We start from the raw sequence: 17698 nt of genomic DNA on the forward strand, positions 1-17698 counted from the left end.
TGATGACATAGTACGCATAAATATACATTTTGTGTTTAAATTCCTATGTAGTGAATAAAAACACAATTTAAATGGGTTTCCATTTCATTTTCAACTCTACTGATGGTTATGTGACAAAGAAAATTGCGTTACATAGCGAATGTGCACACTCTGGTCTTGGCACGTGCTCACAAGTCAACAGCTTGCAGATATAGTGCAGGTATAGACTACTACATGATGAGATTATTATGGACAAAAGAGCAAGATTATTTGTATTTGTCAAACTTCAGCCAGGCATCGATTTTCGTGTCTCCAGAATAAGACTCTTGATATTTATTGGAAATGAGCATCAAGCTCATCACCGTGCACTTCCGCACCGCTGTGAAGTTCATCAGAATGTATTTAATCTGTAGCCTAATAAACCGCATGCTTTCCGAGTCCCAGTCGGAGGACAGTACACCATAACATCATGTGACTCAAAGTTTACTTCGATACAATGATTATTCTATAAATATTTGTGCATAAAGGCATTTCCATCACCATTTCTCGCATAACTAATTTTACCGACACAAAAAGATCCAACATTGTCTAGAGTATTTTGTTTTATTGACATTTGGAAAGTTTACCAACAGATTAGCTATTTCCATTTGGCGTGCCGTGACATTTTTTATCTATCATGTACTTTACTCGTGTAAAAAGGCTGGATGGATACCTGGTTCATGTGAGTTTCATTCAAATCATCTATTGCTCTGTTGTGCCCTGGCCAAGAGGCATCATCAGAAATATACGTACTAAATCACATTCACTGACAAGACACTTCAATCATAGTCTAAACCATTGGTAGACAGGTAGGTAGGTAGGTACTGTAGGTAGGATTCAATTTATTGAAAAGTCATATTCTTGTAAATGCAAATGAAAACATCTTCTTTCATCTGTATAAAATTGCATAAAGGATTGTTGTGTGAACATTTTGACAAATATGTGTTCTACCGATGGCAATATTTACAAACACCAAGGAATTAAAACAATATCAAAAAGATAATTGATTTAAAAAACATGTCTCTGCACTCTCAGAAAAAAAGGTACCGTATTGTACTTAAAGGGGTAGAAACGCTTGTCACTCTAGTGGTATCCTGTTATTACTCATTAGTTATGTTATAGGAACATAATAGTACCCTTGCAGTCCGCACATTAAAAGAGCCAAAAAGGTACAAATGTTCCTTTTTAAGGTACAACCTCAGTGACAAAGCTTTTTGTTCATTTTAAGTGCCAAAACCTGGGATGTCAGAAAACAATTGTGGTGTCAGTTACTGTAGCCTAGAGGTTAGAGCGTTGGGCCAGTAATGGAAAAGTTGCTAGTTCAAATCCCCAAGCCAACAAGGCCCTTGAGCAAGGCACTTAACCGTACTTGCTCCAGGGTCGCTGTTGATGATGGGGGAATTGTGATATGCAGAACATCTCATTTCTAATTCCCACATGTGTATAAGACATATACAGTATAAGCACCCACCAAATTCTTTATAATAAATATACCTATTTTCTATACCAGGTCTCTCACATGTACAGTTTTCACCCTCCCCCTTCTGACACAAAGGTAATAAATTCAGGGGGTAGCCCTGACCAGGATTTGAACCTGGGTCCAGGGACTGTTAAACCAGCACCATACCCATCATGCCAAGAGATCCATACCTCTTGACAAGGCGGCTCAATGTTGGGTTAATGTCGCTATAATATTATTTACAGCTCTTTATTGTCACATGTTCCTTACATATGTATATACGTCTTTATAAAGACTTCAAAACGAGCATCAGATATGCTCAAACTCAAATGAACATAACCATGGACCACTGGTACAACACTTCCACTCAAGGGTGGCCAAAAATAACTAATTGAAAGCCACTCCCCCAATAAGCTACACCTCCAATGATTGTACTTTTATATTCAAAATATTGGGTACAAAAATGTACCATTGTACTACATTACTATGTGTACATAAGTACATAATGGTGTATGTTGATATTTGTACCCCAGGGAACAATGTCGTACCCTAACCATACAATTTTTTCTGAAAGTGTGTGTTCTGTCATGCTTACAGGTGTTTGAACTGGAGTGTGACTTCCCTGATGTTCCTCCAGGAAACAGGAGGCTATTCTACCTGACACAGGGTCACTGAGGAGCCAGTCGCCCAAATCCCAAACCCTGGGTAGAGGGGCTCAGTGAATGTGGAGTGGAATGTGTGCACGCGGATCAGTGTGTCAGAGGAGACGCTGTAGAAGGACAGAGTGCCAGCGGGCCAGTCCAGATACACTCCTACTCTGTTTGAGTGGGAGGAGGAGGGGACAGGTATGGCAATTCTCTCGTCATTGTGCCAGGCATTGTAACCGTCATCAGAGCAGTGCACACTCCAGGACTTGATATTGAATCCAAGATCACAGTCATTACCATCACCTATCCTGTTGATTCCTTTATATGTCACTGCTATATCAGCCCCTTCCCCACTCCACTCTACCTCCCAGTAACAGCGCCCAGTCAAACCCTCTCTACACAGCACCTGTCTGCAGAAGCCAAATCTCTCTGGGTGATCAGCATACGGCTGCTCGTCTCTCACCTTTGTCACCTTCCTGTTCTGCTCAGACAGAGAGAGCTCTCTGAATGCTGTGTTTGGGTCCAGTGTGAGATCAGAGGCATCTGATGGGGGAGACCAAGACAACATGACATCATATTATATCAATAAAGCCAACCAACACCGTTTACTGTTCTCCAGCTACATATGGTGTTGTCAGTGATTGTCAGACATCGGACTGGAGCCCAATTGTTGCTTTCAGAACACTTTTCTTCTATCTCTTGAATCAACATTAGAGAATGTTTGTTCCCGTTCCTAATTCTACATCAGGCTACAGGAGGCAGTTCACCAACAGTGCCAGCTACAGAGTTGACGGCATCATTCTAGATATATTTAGTGGGATGTTGGTGGTTTGGATCTATGGTTCCATAGAATGAGAGTTTCAATCTGACTGGACCAACTAGTTCAATCAGGTGTTCTGGAATTATCTCTGGCCCTCTGTGTGGCCGTATCACATGTAAAATATATAAATTAATCAAATAAGATGATAAAAAAAGAGAATGACATAGCTGTAAAACATGATCCTAAAAATAAACCATCAGGTTAGTGAATACCCTAGCTGTTAAATATGAGAGTTTCAGCATGAGATATCCTTTATATATTATTTACACATTTTTATTTATTTTACTAGGTCAATATGGCTGCTGTAAATGTTTTGGCGACAAACTGGTGGCAATTGTGAACAAAGTCAATAGTTGGAAGTTCATTGAAGATAATGCCATTGTTGATTACATGCTTTTTTCATTAAGTAGCCTATTTTCTCTTGAACCTGGTCTATCCACTAGAGAATCATGGACAATATTGACACAGATATAAACAATGACTACTATATATGAATAAACATTAAAGTGATTTAATTATAAATGACCAAAGTTACTATAGATTGCAATAGATTTTCTGTTAATTACCAAAATCACTGAATAAATTACCAGTGGCTTTGCAACCCTAGTCAACACTCACATTTCCTAAGATTGGATTTTGAACAGCACTCTCCACCATGGTCCACACTGTAGGAATAAAACACCATGATTCCATATCTCTCACTCACACACACACACACACACACACACACACACACACACACACACACACACACACACGCACATACGCACACACGCACGCACTAATCCTTTCTGTTGAGTAATGATGATGTCATATCACTGATACAAGAACATACAATTCAAGTTATGGATACACTCACAAGCCAGCATATAGGAAGTATCTTTCTATCTCACTCTCTCAACCTTTCCTCCCACCTGTCAGTGTCACGTTCCCCAGAGAAACTCATCTTAGAGGTAGTGGCCCCCTCTTCTTCCGTTCTTCCCCCAGAGAGACTAATCTTAAAGTCCATCGCCCCCTCCTCCTCCTCTCTTCCCCCAGAGAGACTCATTGTACCTAAACAAAGACATCCAGCATTTAGAAAAAAATATACAGACCAAAAATGATCATGCAATACAATAGTTGTAGTGCAAAGTGACTGATTGAAAAACAATTAGAGAAAACCAACAATAAAAAGCTGGCCAATGCTTACATCATGATAAGGTGGGGTCACTAAAATTATACACAAACCTTTTTTTTTATTTGGACAGTGAAGCTAAAACTTTTAATTTGGCTCTATGCTCCAGGATTTTGGATTTGAGATCAGAACAGAATGTCACCTTTTATTTGAGTGCTTTTTCATACATATGTTTTACCATTTAGAAATGAATGCACTTTATGTATCTAGTCCCTCCATTTGAAGGTGTCATAAGTATTTGGACAAATTCCCTAAGTGTATTAAAGTAGTCAAATGTTTTCAGTTTGTTTTTGTTGTATTTCAAATTATGACGTGCCTAATACAATACATACATTACATTATTTACCATTAATTTCTATTGGACACACAAGAGACAAATTAAAACTTTTAGATTCCCTGTACAAATAGATAGGGAGGGGAGTGTTTTGACAGAATATTGACAGAATTGACAGAATTTAGTATTTTCCACTGTATTGTTCTGTTTTTGTCTTCTATTCCAGTGTCTGTGGATTCTGTCTATCATTGATCCAAGGTCAATGAGTGTTGCAACCGCTGTCCGTATCAATAAACCCAGGTCATATTGTAACGAACATGAATGACTGATTGATTGTACCTGTGGCAGCTCATTCCAGTACTTCTCCTTTACACAGTCTACTGAAACTCTTCTGTGTAACGTATACGCCGGGAGTCAGGAAACAGGTGTAGAAGGTGTATTTAATAAAGAACCGATACAGTAGAACAAACACGAGCCATGTACTGAACGTGAGAGAAAACAATAACACCTAATGACTAAAGACAACTGAGGGCTAAATAAAGGGGGAGTAATCAAGGAGGGAATGATGACCAGGTGTGCGTAATGATGGGGAACAGGTGTACATAATAATGGAGCCAGGATCGGTGGTTAGTAGACAGGCGACGTCGAGTGCCGGAGGGAGGGAGAAGGAGTAGACGTGACAATCTGCAATATTTACTGCTTTTAGTTGGTCATTTGAAATAAATATCTTGAAGAATATAATTGATGTCTCATGAGCTTAGTACAGCTGTCTAACCCATCATAGCCCAACATATAAGGTTATTCAACTCCATTGTTTGTACTAACCATTACTAGAATCACATACATTTCATTATTCATCCAGTGGTGGAAAAAGTACCACATTTCATACTTGAGTAAAAGTAAAGACACCTTACAAGAAAATGACTCAAGTAAAATTAAAAGTCACCCAGTAAAATACTACCTGAGTAAAAGTCTAAACGTATTTCAATGTACTTAAGTATCAAAAGTAAAAGTATAAATATTTTAAAAATGTCTTATATTAAGCAAGTCAGACAACACTATTTTCTTGTTTTTTAAATTTACGGATAGCCAGGATCAACACTCAGACATAATTTACAAATGAAACATTTGTGTTTAGTGAGTCTGCCAGATCAGAGGCAAGGGATGACCATGGATGTTCTCTTGATAAGTGTGTGAACTAGACAATGTTCCTGTCCTGCTAAGCATTCAAAATGTAACGTGTACTTTTGGGTGTCAGGGAAAATGTAAGGAGTAAAAAGTACATTCTTTTCTTTAGGAATGTAGTGAAGTAAAAGTAAAAGTTGTGAAAAATAAAAATAGTAAAGTACGGATACCACAAAAAATGACTTAAGTAGTACTTATTATTTTTACTTAAGAACTTTACACCACTGTATACATCATACATTTCACTATACTGTCATCATTAGTTGGGTTCTTACCTTGTAGCCTGAATATTACACCCAGAATGTCGCATTAGATTAATAAAATATCTTAGAGATGTTGTTAGGGAACCACCTCAATGACGTGACGACTCCTACTAGGTGCGGCCACCTACAGTTGACCTTTGGATACAGTAACTGAAGGTTCCCTCCCTCCTGTGTGCTCTGGGTATTATCTGTATGGGTGTGGCTGTGTGTATGTGGGTCGAAGTATGTACAGTGCCTTCAGAAAGTAGTCACACCCCTTCATTTTTTCCACATTTTGTTGTGTTACAGCCTGAATTTAAAATGGATTAAATGTATTTATTTTGGCCCTGGCCTACACACAATACCCCATCACGTCAAAGTGGAATTATGTTAGTACAAATTAATAAAAAATGAAAAGCTGAAATGTCTTGAGTCAATAAGAATTCAACCCCTTTGTTATGGCAAGCCTAAATAAGTTCAGGAGTAAGCATTTGCTTAAAAGTCACATAATAAGTTGCATGGACTCACTCTGTGTGCAATAGAGTTTAACATGATTTTTGAATGACTACCACATCTCTGTACCCCACACATACAATTATCTGTAAGGCCCCTCATTCGAGCAGTGAATTTCAAACACAGATTCAACCCCAAAGACTAGGGAGGTTTTCCAATGCGTGTTGTCTGGTGTTGAGAGCTGCCATGTTCCCACAGATGATTTGTGAACAGACAGAATATGCCAGCTACCGGAGAGAAATACACCTGCTATGGTTCCTTCTAATACGTCCCATACGTTGACAATTATTTGAAAATAAGTCAGTTAATTCATAGTTATTTTGCAAAAGAAAGCCACACATTTCAATGCATGACACCGGAACAGATCTTCACAATTCCTGTAATAATCTGCTCAGAATCCCAAAGTTATCATTACTGTCACACTTCCTGAGGAACTTTTGTTAAAGTGCACTGATCCATCAAGGCTCCCATGGCCTACATTTGATCCGTATTTAACAGTCTTAAGACCCACAGCAATACCATCATACTTAGTGTGTATAAAGTTCCTATACTATCCAACTTTCAATATGGGACTCTTTCATAGCAAAGAAACACTTGAAAAAACAAGAGCTTCCAGATGATTATGATGGGGCACAGTACGTACAGATAAATGTGCATGCTTGAGTGAAGATGTCTGAGAGAAATTATTTTGTTCCCACTTTCTCTTCCTTCCTCCCTCCCAGTTGAGTCCCACCGGTCGTCTCATCGGTTTAGTGTTATTACCTCATTGGCAACTGTGCTGCAGAGCTGAAGAGGGCCCAGGTTAATGAGGCTCGGCGATAAGAGTGTAACAGAAACCTGTGCCCCTCACTATGACTCCCTACTTAATAACCCCTTGAAATGAGGCGCCCTGCCACGGCATGGCTCGTCGACTGCTCAGGATTTCATTACCCAAAGACAAATGAATGAGTCGGCGGCCATGGCTGGATTTAGGCACACTGGGGGCAAGTGGGGAGCTGGCAATTACCTTAATCAGTGGGAGAATGTCCCGAGTGGCATGGAAGCATGTGATGCCAACGAAGCCAACGGAACATAATCCACAATGCAACAAAAGAAGGACCTGGCTGAAGACCTTCCTTCTCTCCTCCAATGAGCTCACACTATCTAGATGGGAGTACCCCAGAGGGCTGTACTAGGCCCATTAATATGGCCATAGTTTATCCCACTGTAGTGTGAATTGCAAGAAATGTGACATATTGTATGGTAGCAACTCACATTACTGGACAGTTAAGTCAGGGGTACTAATGAAAAGTTGAGACTTGACAGTAAAGGGTAAGGCATGAGCCGGAGTGGTGGTCCTTGACTTGTGTAGAGGTGAGGTGTGACTGGGCTGATGTGAGAAGGAGGGTGTCCTAAAATGGACACCGTATCATAAACCACACTTTGGTACCCAGCACTGTCCCTGTACCAAGACCACAGTTTGTGTGGAAGCCAAGTGAATATATTCCTCTATGAACATTATAAACCCATCTGTGGTCATTTAACATGTTTGGAGCCAAAACATTTCTCATTTTACACTCGTTTTCTCCTCACAGGGTTAACTCTGTAAAGTCTGTTGTAAAGCCATGCACGTTTTACTCTCTTTAACGGCAGTGAAAGGAAACATTTAATACAACGGCAGACAGTCATGGTTATTTTCAGTGTCCTTTGATAAGACGGAGGGTGTTTCCCTTCCTCTGTTTCATGCTGAGGAACAAATCTTTTTTTTTTGACAGAGCGGAGGGTCTGGCGGTATTTGTGGAGAGCCTGGTGGTATTTGAGGCCCATCTCGCTGTAGTCTTTTAGGTCAGCCTTTGAAGTTGCCAATCCAGCAATGCCTCAAGTTGGATCAGGGCTTTGAGCACTTGTTTTAATTGCTCCCAGAGAAAGAGGTGAATGGGAACGGATCCAAGCTTTTTAGTGCTATTGTACATTTGAGACCCCTCTGAGTCCTCAAATAGGAAGCTCCCTTTGGGAATTTAGCTCTGCATGTAACTTTTTATTTGTATTGTTACTTGTATTGTGTTGAGTCCTAGTAGTAGAATAATTCATAGTAGTAATAGTAGTAGTGGTACTAGTAACCCACTGGGCACAGATGTCAATTCAACGTCTATTCCACATTGGTTCAATGTAATTTAATTGAAATGATGTGGAAACAACGTTGATTCAACCAGTGTGTGCCCATTAGAAATAGTAATAGTAGTTGTAGTAGTAGTAGTAGTAGTAGTAGTAGTAGTAGTAGTGGTAGTAGTAGTGGTGGTGGTAGTATAGTAGTAGAAGTAGTAAAGTAGTAGTAGTAGTGGTGGTACTGTAGTAGTAGTAATGGTTGTAGTAGTAGTAGTAGTAGTAGTAGTGGTAGTAGTAGTAGTAGTGGTGGTCGTAGTAGTGGTGGTGGTAGTATAGTAGTAGAAGTAGTAAAGTAGTAGTAGTAGTGGTGGTACTGTAGTAGTAGTAATGGTTGTAGTAGTAGTAGTAGTAGTAGTGGTAGTAGTAGTAGTAGTGGTGGTCGTAGTAGTAGTGGTTGTAGTAGTAGTAGTAGTAGTAGTGGTGGTGGTAGTATAGTAGTAGAAGTAGTAAAGTAGTAGTAGTAGTGGTACTGTAGTAGTGGTACTGTAGTAGTAGTGGTGGCCGTAGTAGTAGTGGTGGTACTGTAGTAGTAGTAATGGTTGTAGTAGTAGTAGTAGTAGTGGGCATAGTAGTAATAGTAGTAGTAGTTGCAGTAGTGGTCGTATTAGTAGTAGTAGCAGCAGCACTGTAGTGGTAGCAATATCAGTAGCAGTAGTGGTCATACTGTAGTAGTGTAACAGTATAACTTTTACCCCCCTCGCCCCAACCCGGGCGCGAACCAGGGCCCCTTTGCACACATCAACAACAGTCACCCACGAAGCATCGTTACCCATCGCTCCACAAAAGCCGCGGCCCTTGCAGAGCAAGGGGAACTACTACTTCAAGGTCTCAGAGCAAGTGACGTCACCGATTGAAAGGCTATTAGCGCGCACCACCGCTAACTAGCTAGCCATTTCACATCCGTTACAGTAGCACCAGTAGTAGTACTAGTAGTAGTAGCAGTAGTAGCAGTAGTGGTAGGCCTAGAAGCAGTAGTAGTAGTAGCAGTAGTAGCACCAGTAGTAGGTGTAGTAGTAGTAGTAGTAGTAGTAGTAGTAGTAATAGTAGTAGTAGTGGTAGGCCTAGTAACAGTAGTAGTAGTAATAGTAGTAGTAATAGCAGTAGTAGTAGTAGTAGTAGTAGTAGTAGTAGTAGTAGTAGTAGTAGTAGTAGTAGTAATACTAATAGTAGTAGTAGTAGTGGTAGGCCTAGTAACAGGAGTAGTAGTAGTAGTAGTAATAATAGCAGTAGTAGCAGTGGTCGTAGTAATAGCAGTAGTAGCAGTGGTTGTCGTAGTAGTAGTGGTCATATTAGTAGTACAGTATTATTATTATTAGTAGTAGTAGTAGTAGTAGTAGTAGTAGTAGTAATACTAATACTAGTAGTAGTAGTAGACCTAGTAGTAGTAGTAGGCCTAGTAGTAGTAGTAGGCCTAGTAGTAGCAGTAGTAGTAGTAGCAGTAGTACTGTAGTAGTAGTAGTACTAGCAGACATTATTTCGTTACAGTAGTAGTAATCAAAATAAGCATAAATCCACTTGTGCACAAATCTGCTCTTACAAATTCACTTAGCCATTGATTTAAACACCCTCCCATAGATCAGCCAAGGAGAAACACAATGGGTTTTAAATCCTTTTTTCTAATGGCTGACTTGACATGGGGGACCCACCGCTGTTGTGTTGACATACATTTATTTCAACAACCCAGGCCCGAGAGGAGATCACATCCCATCCTACGCTAATTAGGTGGCAGGTAGACTAGCGGTTAGAGCGTTGGGGACCGTAACTGACTAGATATCCCTTTACTTTCCTCTTAATTATTAACTAGCATGCTGGGCTAATGGTCTGTGTAACTTCACATTACAACCATGAATATGAATGTCAGGGAATACATTTGATCTATTTTCCAATTGGTTGTGGCAATTCTAAGCCTATGCATAACATTTTACAGATCATTGAGGCTGACAATGTAAATCAGCTATTTTTAGTCATGGCTAGTACAAATGCATCGAGAGATTTGTGAAGATGGCAATGAGTAACACATCTGATATCGAATGGATAAATAGGATAAAAATACATTTTAAAAAAGGCCTGTCACTTCTTGCTGGAAGCAACATGGTTCCGAAATCTTGAGATGCTATTTACATATTTCCTAACAATATGGAACACTTTATCTTGGCAAGACATCTACCTCTCTTCCAGACACCTGTCAGTGATACTGTAGTTCTACATGTCTGTTCAAATATGATAACTTTTCATCACCCCTCTCTCTGATTGAGGAATGTATAATTATGAGTTGAGAGAGATTGGGTGGTACACTAGCTAACATTTGCATCTAGATTGTAGAACATGAAAAACATGCAAGGCAATAACCCACTCACAAGCCAAACGCTAATTGGATAATAAATCAGTCCCAAATTACAGTGGCCCAAGGCTGGAGACGTGGGCGGGGTGTAAGGGTTGTTCTGTCAATGACAGAGTCTCCAGCTTTACCCCTGTCCACGATACACCCCCCCCCCTCACCCCCTCCTCAATTAGGGAGACTTTGCCGTGAAGTTCAGGGGGTTACGGTGGGAAATTCTCTGCCGTATCTCTTGTGGTTACAGAGGGGGGGAAAAACGTACTCTGGAGAAGACATATATGAATTGGAGATCACAGCCTTTGGCGAGATTTATATCTTTACAGGAGGGGTTCCCTGTGGGAATGGCACTGGCTCTGATTCTATGACCTCTGAACATTCAGCCTGAGTTTTTTTACAAAGTATCTTGTCAGGAGCCCGGGAGACTTTAATTCAGCCTGTTCCTGCCTTAACTGCCTGGGCAGATGTTTATGAAAGAGTCCGGGTCCGCCACTTAGCACACTGATGGAATACATGTGGCAGGCACCTAGCTGCTAACATACATAGTAACATGTGGAAAGCCCATCAGAGACTGCATGCATTAGCTCCCCCTTCTTAGCCAAGGCATGTTTGCAGTATTTATTTTCAAACTTGGACGTGGCACCCATACTGTATACCATACTGTGTATCTTTACCCAATGGAATACGAAGCATGTTGGACGTGTTTTCCGCTGTGTATGTGTGAAAAGCTAGGAGATGTAGCAACCTAACATCTTAATGTACAAACATAATGACAACCACTGTAGAAACAGCTAACTAGCTTGTTGACATTCCTAACAAGTTCGGATTGTCTGCTTTCGGAGAGAGGAAGTGTACATTGGGACAAACATGAATTGAACTGTACACTCAGACTATACCTACAGTACTGTGCGGTTTGAAGGCTATTTGACATTTGGACTCTTCCTTTCCTTTCAGTCCCTTTCACTTTTTCTCTAAAAAGGGTTGGTGTCATTGGGAAGGTAGCACTAAGAAAACCATGGAGGATTTTGCAAGGGTAAAGTTGCGAAAACGGATTAAACCCGAATCCTGATTGGCATAGAATCATAACACACATCATCCATGCTTTTCTAACCCAGGCCACTTTACCTCAAATCCAAACGGATAACAATGGCTGTGCTACCATTTGAAAACTCGTATCTGGGACTCATTTACATCCAGGCACAATGTAAATGTCAAACTGCTCTCTGCCTCATTAATTATAAAAGAGGAACATCATTTAGATCCCCCAGCTTGTGTGGCATTTTTCTGGCAATTAAAGGACGAGCAGTTATAATTTGAAATGGTGCTCTTCAGGGTGTAATATGCATATGATGAATATTTAAATGTGATGTGGTATGACTGCAGTTAACAATCAGAGACAAATTCCAATTGCGGCTCTGACTATTTAACCAACGTCTTTCACAGTTAACGTTCAAGTCAGGACTTGCCTTCCCCTTGGCTAAACAAGATTCATCAACATAATTTTACCCAGATCACTGTCCTCACATACAGTGGGTGATTGGGGGTAATAAGTTGTCAATTCATAAGGCCTCATTCATTAACCCTCCTGCTGTGTTCCAGTCAAATTGGACCGATTTACAAGTTCTCTCTGAAAAATGTAGTTCATTTAATCTGATTGTCATAAGTTTCCATGACTTTGTCCACACAGGGCATCTGAACACACAAAATACATTTTGATGATTTTCATGACATTTTGGGTGTTTTATTTAACTTTTGTACACCTGTGGTGTCACCTGGTCAAAAATGACCGGTCATTAGAAATGAATGGGTGAGACAACAATTAGTGTATAAAATTGATTTCAGGCACATGCCTATTCATCAAATGGACACACTTCCTCTCCCAGACCCCCACGTGCATGTGTGTTTGAGCGCACACACACCTCACTCCCCTTCTTGACTTCCATGGCAACCCCTACGGGAACCTTTCCCCAATAGAATCTTTACCCCACGGGAACCACACCTGTTGGCATTCTCACAAACAATCGCAAAATTGTTTCAATAATATATAGAACTTTTCTCGCAGCTCTGGTATATAAAGCTTTTTTGAGGCCTTGCTCACAATTCATTCTGTGGCAGCACAATGACCAAATGATATACTGTATGTTAGGCTCTTGATCATATCTTTGATCATGACACTGGTGAGGAGGAGAAAGTTCTTGTTAAACTTTGACACAATTTGTCTGTGATAAATAGCACAATATGCTTCATCTGAGTATTTGTTATAGTCAAAATAATCCATACATTATGCTTTTTTTACTCAAAAACAAGTTGTATGAGCTCAGGTCAATGAGGCCTACAGGCCATAAATAGCGAATAGAAGTTCAAAACTTGTAATGTTCACAAGAACTTAAGATGATAAAAAGATCTAACACAACATTAGGTGATAATATATGTATTAGTATGGATTTATAATCAGCTATAATGGGGAGGTCATTTTGGACCGGGAACACAGAATTAATTAACATGAAACGAACACAACAGGAGGGTTAATCTTGCAGCACACAAATTGTCAAAGTGTTTACATCAGATAAATTTTTTGGGATGTGGACAGAATTGCGTTGTTGTTCACCTAGAAATATAACACAAAGTATGCCCATGTTGCTTTGCAATTTCTTCTAGTCTTAATGAAGCATTTCTAAATCACTCCCAATGAGCTAAGGCATATTTCAGAAAGAGATTGTGTGGGCCTCTGGGAACTGTAGTCATTGTTTGTGGCCCTTTTAAGGTAATAGTGCCCCAAGACATCCCATGATCTGACTATGGCCCCGGTGTCTGCTATTGATACAGCTCTTATTGGTTAAGGTGAAGGTTAAAGTATAAGTAAAGCATAGTTGATTCATTGAAAAGAAAGGGAAAAACATGGAGCGGTGAATCAGTGAATACCATTATCAATGGTCTCTGCGTATTGAGAGGCACCAAGGGCATCAACAACAGCTTGTTGTTTATTGTTGCCCCACTGTGAGCTGCTTTAATAAAGGCATGTAAGGGGCTGCATAGATGGAAAACAATATTCTTAATAGGCCATAGGCTAATGTTTTTTCTCTGCTGAGAGCCAGACTGTTGTGACCTTTAAAATTCACTGAGGAGCGGCAGTACTCCTGGGGCCCTTGAGAGTGGCGAAGCCTGAGGTCAATACAACACGAGCCAAGCATAATTTGATAACGTTGCGGGGGGCCATACATTTGCAATTTCTGGTATTACCTTTATGGAAGTTGCACAAAAACACGCTGTTGTATGTTATGAGGAGCCGTACTCAAAATCTGCCTTGCATAACAGCCTTCTGGACAATACTAATGAATGTGAACAAAAACATAGTACTGATGCAATAAATATAGATAAACAAACAGCTCTCAAAAATCTGTTTAGAATCTCTGTCATTGGACCAATCGAAAATATCAGACTTTACATTTAAGCTGTGGCACATGGCTTCAGACTGTGTAGTAACAGCATTGCCAACCATTTGTCAACTTCTTCCTACAGCATACTGTATATGATCCTCCAGCCAGTCAGATCATTTCAGCCATGGCTACTTACGCAGGAATGGGCATGCCCTCCTCTTCTAGGAAGATGTCATGGATCTGTGATTTCTGTACTAACATGATCTTCGTTAGCATTCTCTGACTCTGAGGTTGTTTAATTTAGTCTGCTACTGTACATCCAATCCCTCAGACAGCAAGGTGATGTCAGGTAGACCCCATCTCTTTATTAATGAGATATGGATAACTGGAAATCATATGGATAACTGGAAATCATATGGATAACTGGAGGTCATATGGATAACTGGAAATCATATGGATAACTGGAAATCATATGGATAACTGGAAATCATATGGATAACTGGAAATCATATGGATAACTGGAGATCATATGGATAACTGGAAATCATATGGATAACTGGAAATCATATGGATAACTGGAGGTCATATGGATAACTGGAAATCATATGGATAACTGGAAATCATATGGATAACTGGAAATCATATGGATAACTGGAAATCATATGGATAACTGGAGGTCATATGGATAACTGGAAATCATATGGATAACTGGAAATCATATGGATAACTGGAAATCATATGGATAACTGGAGGTCATATGGATAACTGGAAATCATATGGATAACTGGAAATCATACGGATAACTGGAGGTCATACGGATAACTGGAGGTCATACGGATAACTGGAAATCATACGGATAACTGGAAATCATATGGATAACTGGAAATCATATGGATAACTGGAGGTCATATGGATAACTGGAGGTCATATGGATAACTGGAAATCATACGGATAACTGGAAATCATACGGATAACTGGAGGTCATATGGATAACTGGAGGTCATATGGATAACTGGAGGTCATATGGATAACTGGAAATCATATGGATAACTGGAAATCATATGGATAACTGGAAATCATATGGATAACTGGAAATCATATGGATAACTGGAAATCATATGGATAACTGGAGGTCATATGGATAACTGGAAATCATATGGATAACTGGAAGTCATATGGATAACTGGAGGTCATATGGATAACTGGAAATCATATGGATAACTGGAAATCATATGGATACAAAATAAATAAGTATTTGTAACAGAAAGAAGAGCTAGAAAGCTCAGTGACACACAGAGAGAGAGTGAGAGACAGAGACAGAAAAAGACAAAGAGAGACCGACAGAGAAAGACAGAGAGAGAGACAAAGAGAGAGAGACAGAGAGAGAGACAGAGAGAGTGACATAGAGAGACAGAGAGAGTGACAGAGAGAGACAGAGCGACAGACAGAGACAGAGAGACAGAGAGACAAAGACAGAGACAGATACAACCCAAATGTATGCTTATTTATTTTCACTTTTGTACTTGAACTATTTAACTACTTTAACAGTTTGCACATAGTCACTACACTGTATATAGCCATAATGACATTTGAAATGTGTCTATTCCTTTGGAACATTTGTAAGTGTAATGTTAACTGTTCATTTTTTATTGTTTATTTCACTTTTGTTTATTATCTATTTCACTTGCTTTGGTAATGTAAACATGTTTTTCCATACCAACAAAGCCTTTTAAATTGAAATTGAATTGAGAGAGAGAGACAGAGAGAGAGACAGAGAGAGACAGAGACAGAGAAAGAGAGAGAAAGTGAGAGAAAGTGAGAGAGAGACACTTAGTGAGGAGATGAATAGTGTTAATGCTGCCACCATCTCCTCATTATCCTGCCGAAATCTAAAGCTTGATAAAAAAGTTAATCAAAACGGTGGCACTGTATAATACATGTCATTTATACATTAAATGTAGTCATAAAAGGCAATCTCATGCGTTGGGTCATATTGAGGGAAATCGAAAAAAGTATTCTTGCATGTTTTGTCACAATATTGTTTTGAGTGTTTGTTTTGGACTGATGTCTGACTAACCATTCCACTCAACGCATCGTCAAAGAGTGCGGATTAAGATTTCATCAAAAGTGCACGACAGTGGCTTGGAAATATAGTGACATTCAAAAGGACGCAAATAATTAGTAGGAAAACCTTTCGTCATCATTTTGATGTCGCTACATTGACTTTAAATTCAGTACAACGTTAGCTAGCTAACTAGTATTGAGGGGAGGCCAACTGTATTGAGGGGAGGCTAACTGTAACGCTTCTCGTGGGCTGAAGGCAGAGTGGACCAAGGTGCAGCGTTTAAAGTGGTCATGATTTAATCCAAAAAACCAAATCGAACAAAAACAACAAACAGGAGAACGAACGAAACCGAAACAGTTCTGTCTGGTGCAAACACAAAAACAGAAAACAACTACCCACAAAACACAGGTGGGAAAAGGCTACCTAAGTATGGTTCTCAATCAGAGACAACGATAGACAGCTGCCTCTGATTGAGAACCACACCCAGCCAAACACACAGAAATAGAAAACATAGAACACAAAACATAGAATGCCCACCCCAACTCACGCCCTGACCAAACCAAAATAGAGACATAAAAAGGATCTCTAAGGTCAGGGCGTGACACTAACGTTAGCATTGCTAGCTAATTTTGACAAATTTTGCTAGCTAATGACAACATTGCCATCTGTCTAAAGTAAATTTGACAACATGATAATGCTGGCAAAGTTGTTTCCTACTAAATATTTGACTACTTTAGCAATGTAATTGTATTTCCAGGCACTATTGTGTAATTTAGACAAAACAGAATGACTGGGTTTATCATCAATTTAGGGCACCATAATGGCGCCGCCTGTAGAGGGCGGCTTGAGAACGTTCATAACAATGGCATGACACGGCTGAGTGACTGAGGTGCAACCTATGAATAAGCATAAGTGCTGATTAAATGATCCCCCTACTATGAACTAAGTTTATAATGAAATACTTTAGTCTGTGTCTAAAAATCATGCAATACACTCTACAATGTCTGCAAAGCGCATGTGAATTATTTTCTTTCTAATATTTAGACGCTAATATGGCCTTAGAATGTAAATACAGTATACCACGTTGCTGATATTAAGACAACATATGACTCAGTACTATCCCTCAAGCGTAGCCATTTTCCAAAAAGCACCTCCAACAAAGCATTTTTATCACTAATCTTTGTTGTCAATTAATCTTTGATCTGGTTGAAGTTCAAACTGTACCTGCAATGTGCATTAGCATTTTCCTTTGAGGGAGCCTTTACCTTCTTCCTTTCCCATTTAATCCAATTCATTATGGAGGGCCCCTTTGGTACCCTGGCGCTGTCAGGAGAGACAAAAGCACTGCCGAGTATGGATGTGTTTTTGTTCCCCCAGATTTGAGCTGCCATCCCCCGGGAAGCCGTATCCCCTGGAAGAAAAAAACGACCTGGAGCTATTGTGT

The 17698-nt window shown here is 39.8% G+C and overlaps 1 protein-coding gene across 1 annotated transcript; it reads right to left on the reverse strand.

Moving 5' to 3' along the window:
• Positions 1 to 842: 842 nt before the first annotated feature.
• On the reverse strand, positions 843 to 5939 carry LOC139574419 (stonustoxin subunit beta-like). Its single transcript, XM_071398967.1, has 4 exons — positions 5853 to 5939; positions 3859 to 3997; positions 3563 to 3609; positions 843 to 2667 (listed from the first exon to the last, which is right to left on the reverse strand). The coding sequence occupies exons 2-4, from the start codon at positions 3990 to 3992 to the stop codon at positions 2126 to 2128; spliced, it is 723 nt and encodes a 240-aa protein (XP_071255068.1). The 5' UTR covers positions 3993 to 3997; positions 5853 to 5939; the 3' UTR covers positions 843 to 2125.
• Positions 5940 to 17698: the final 11759 nt, after the last annotated feature.

This window comes from Salvelinus alpinus, chromosome 4 (assembly GCF_045679555.1).
Source record: "Salvelinus alpinus chromosome 4, SLU_Salpinus.1, whole genome shotgun sequence".
Classification (NCBI taxonomy): domain Eukaryota; kingdom Metazoa; phylum Chordata; class Actinopteri; order Salmoniformes; family Salmonidae; genus Salvelinus; species Salvelinus alpinus.

Coding starts and splice junctions, on each gene's coding strand:
- LOC139574419 (XM_071398967.1), bottom strand. CDS start 3,992: ATGAGTCTCTCTGGGGGAAGAGAGGAGGAGGAGGGGGCGATGGACTTT. Junction 3,610..3,858: donor GGGGAACGTGACACTGACAG/GTGGGAGGAAAG, acceptor TTATTCCTACAG/TGTGGACCATGGTGGAGAGT. Junction 2,668..3,562: donor AAAATCCAATCTTAGGAAAT/GTGAGTGTTGAC, acceptor CTCCCCCATCAG/ATGCCTCTGATCTCACACTG.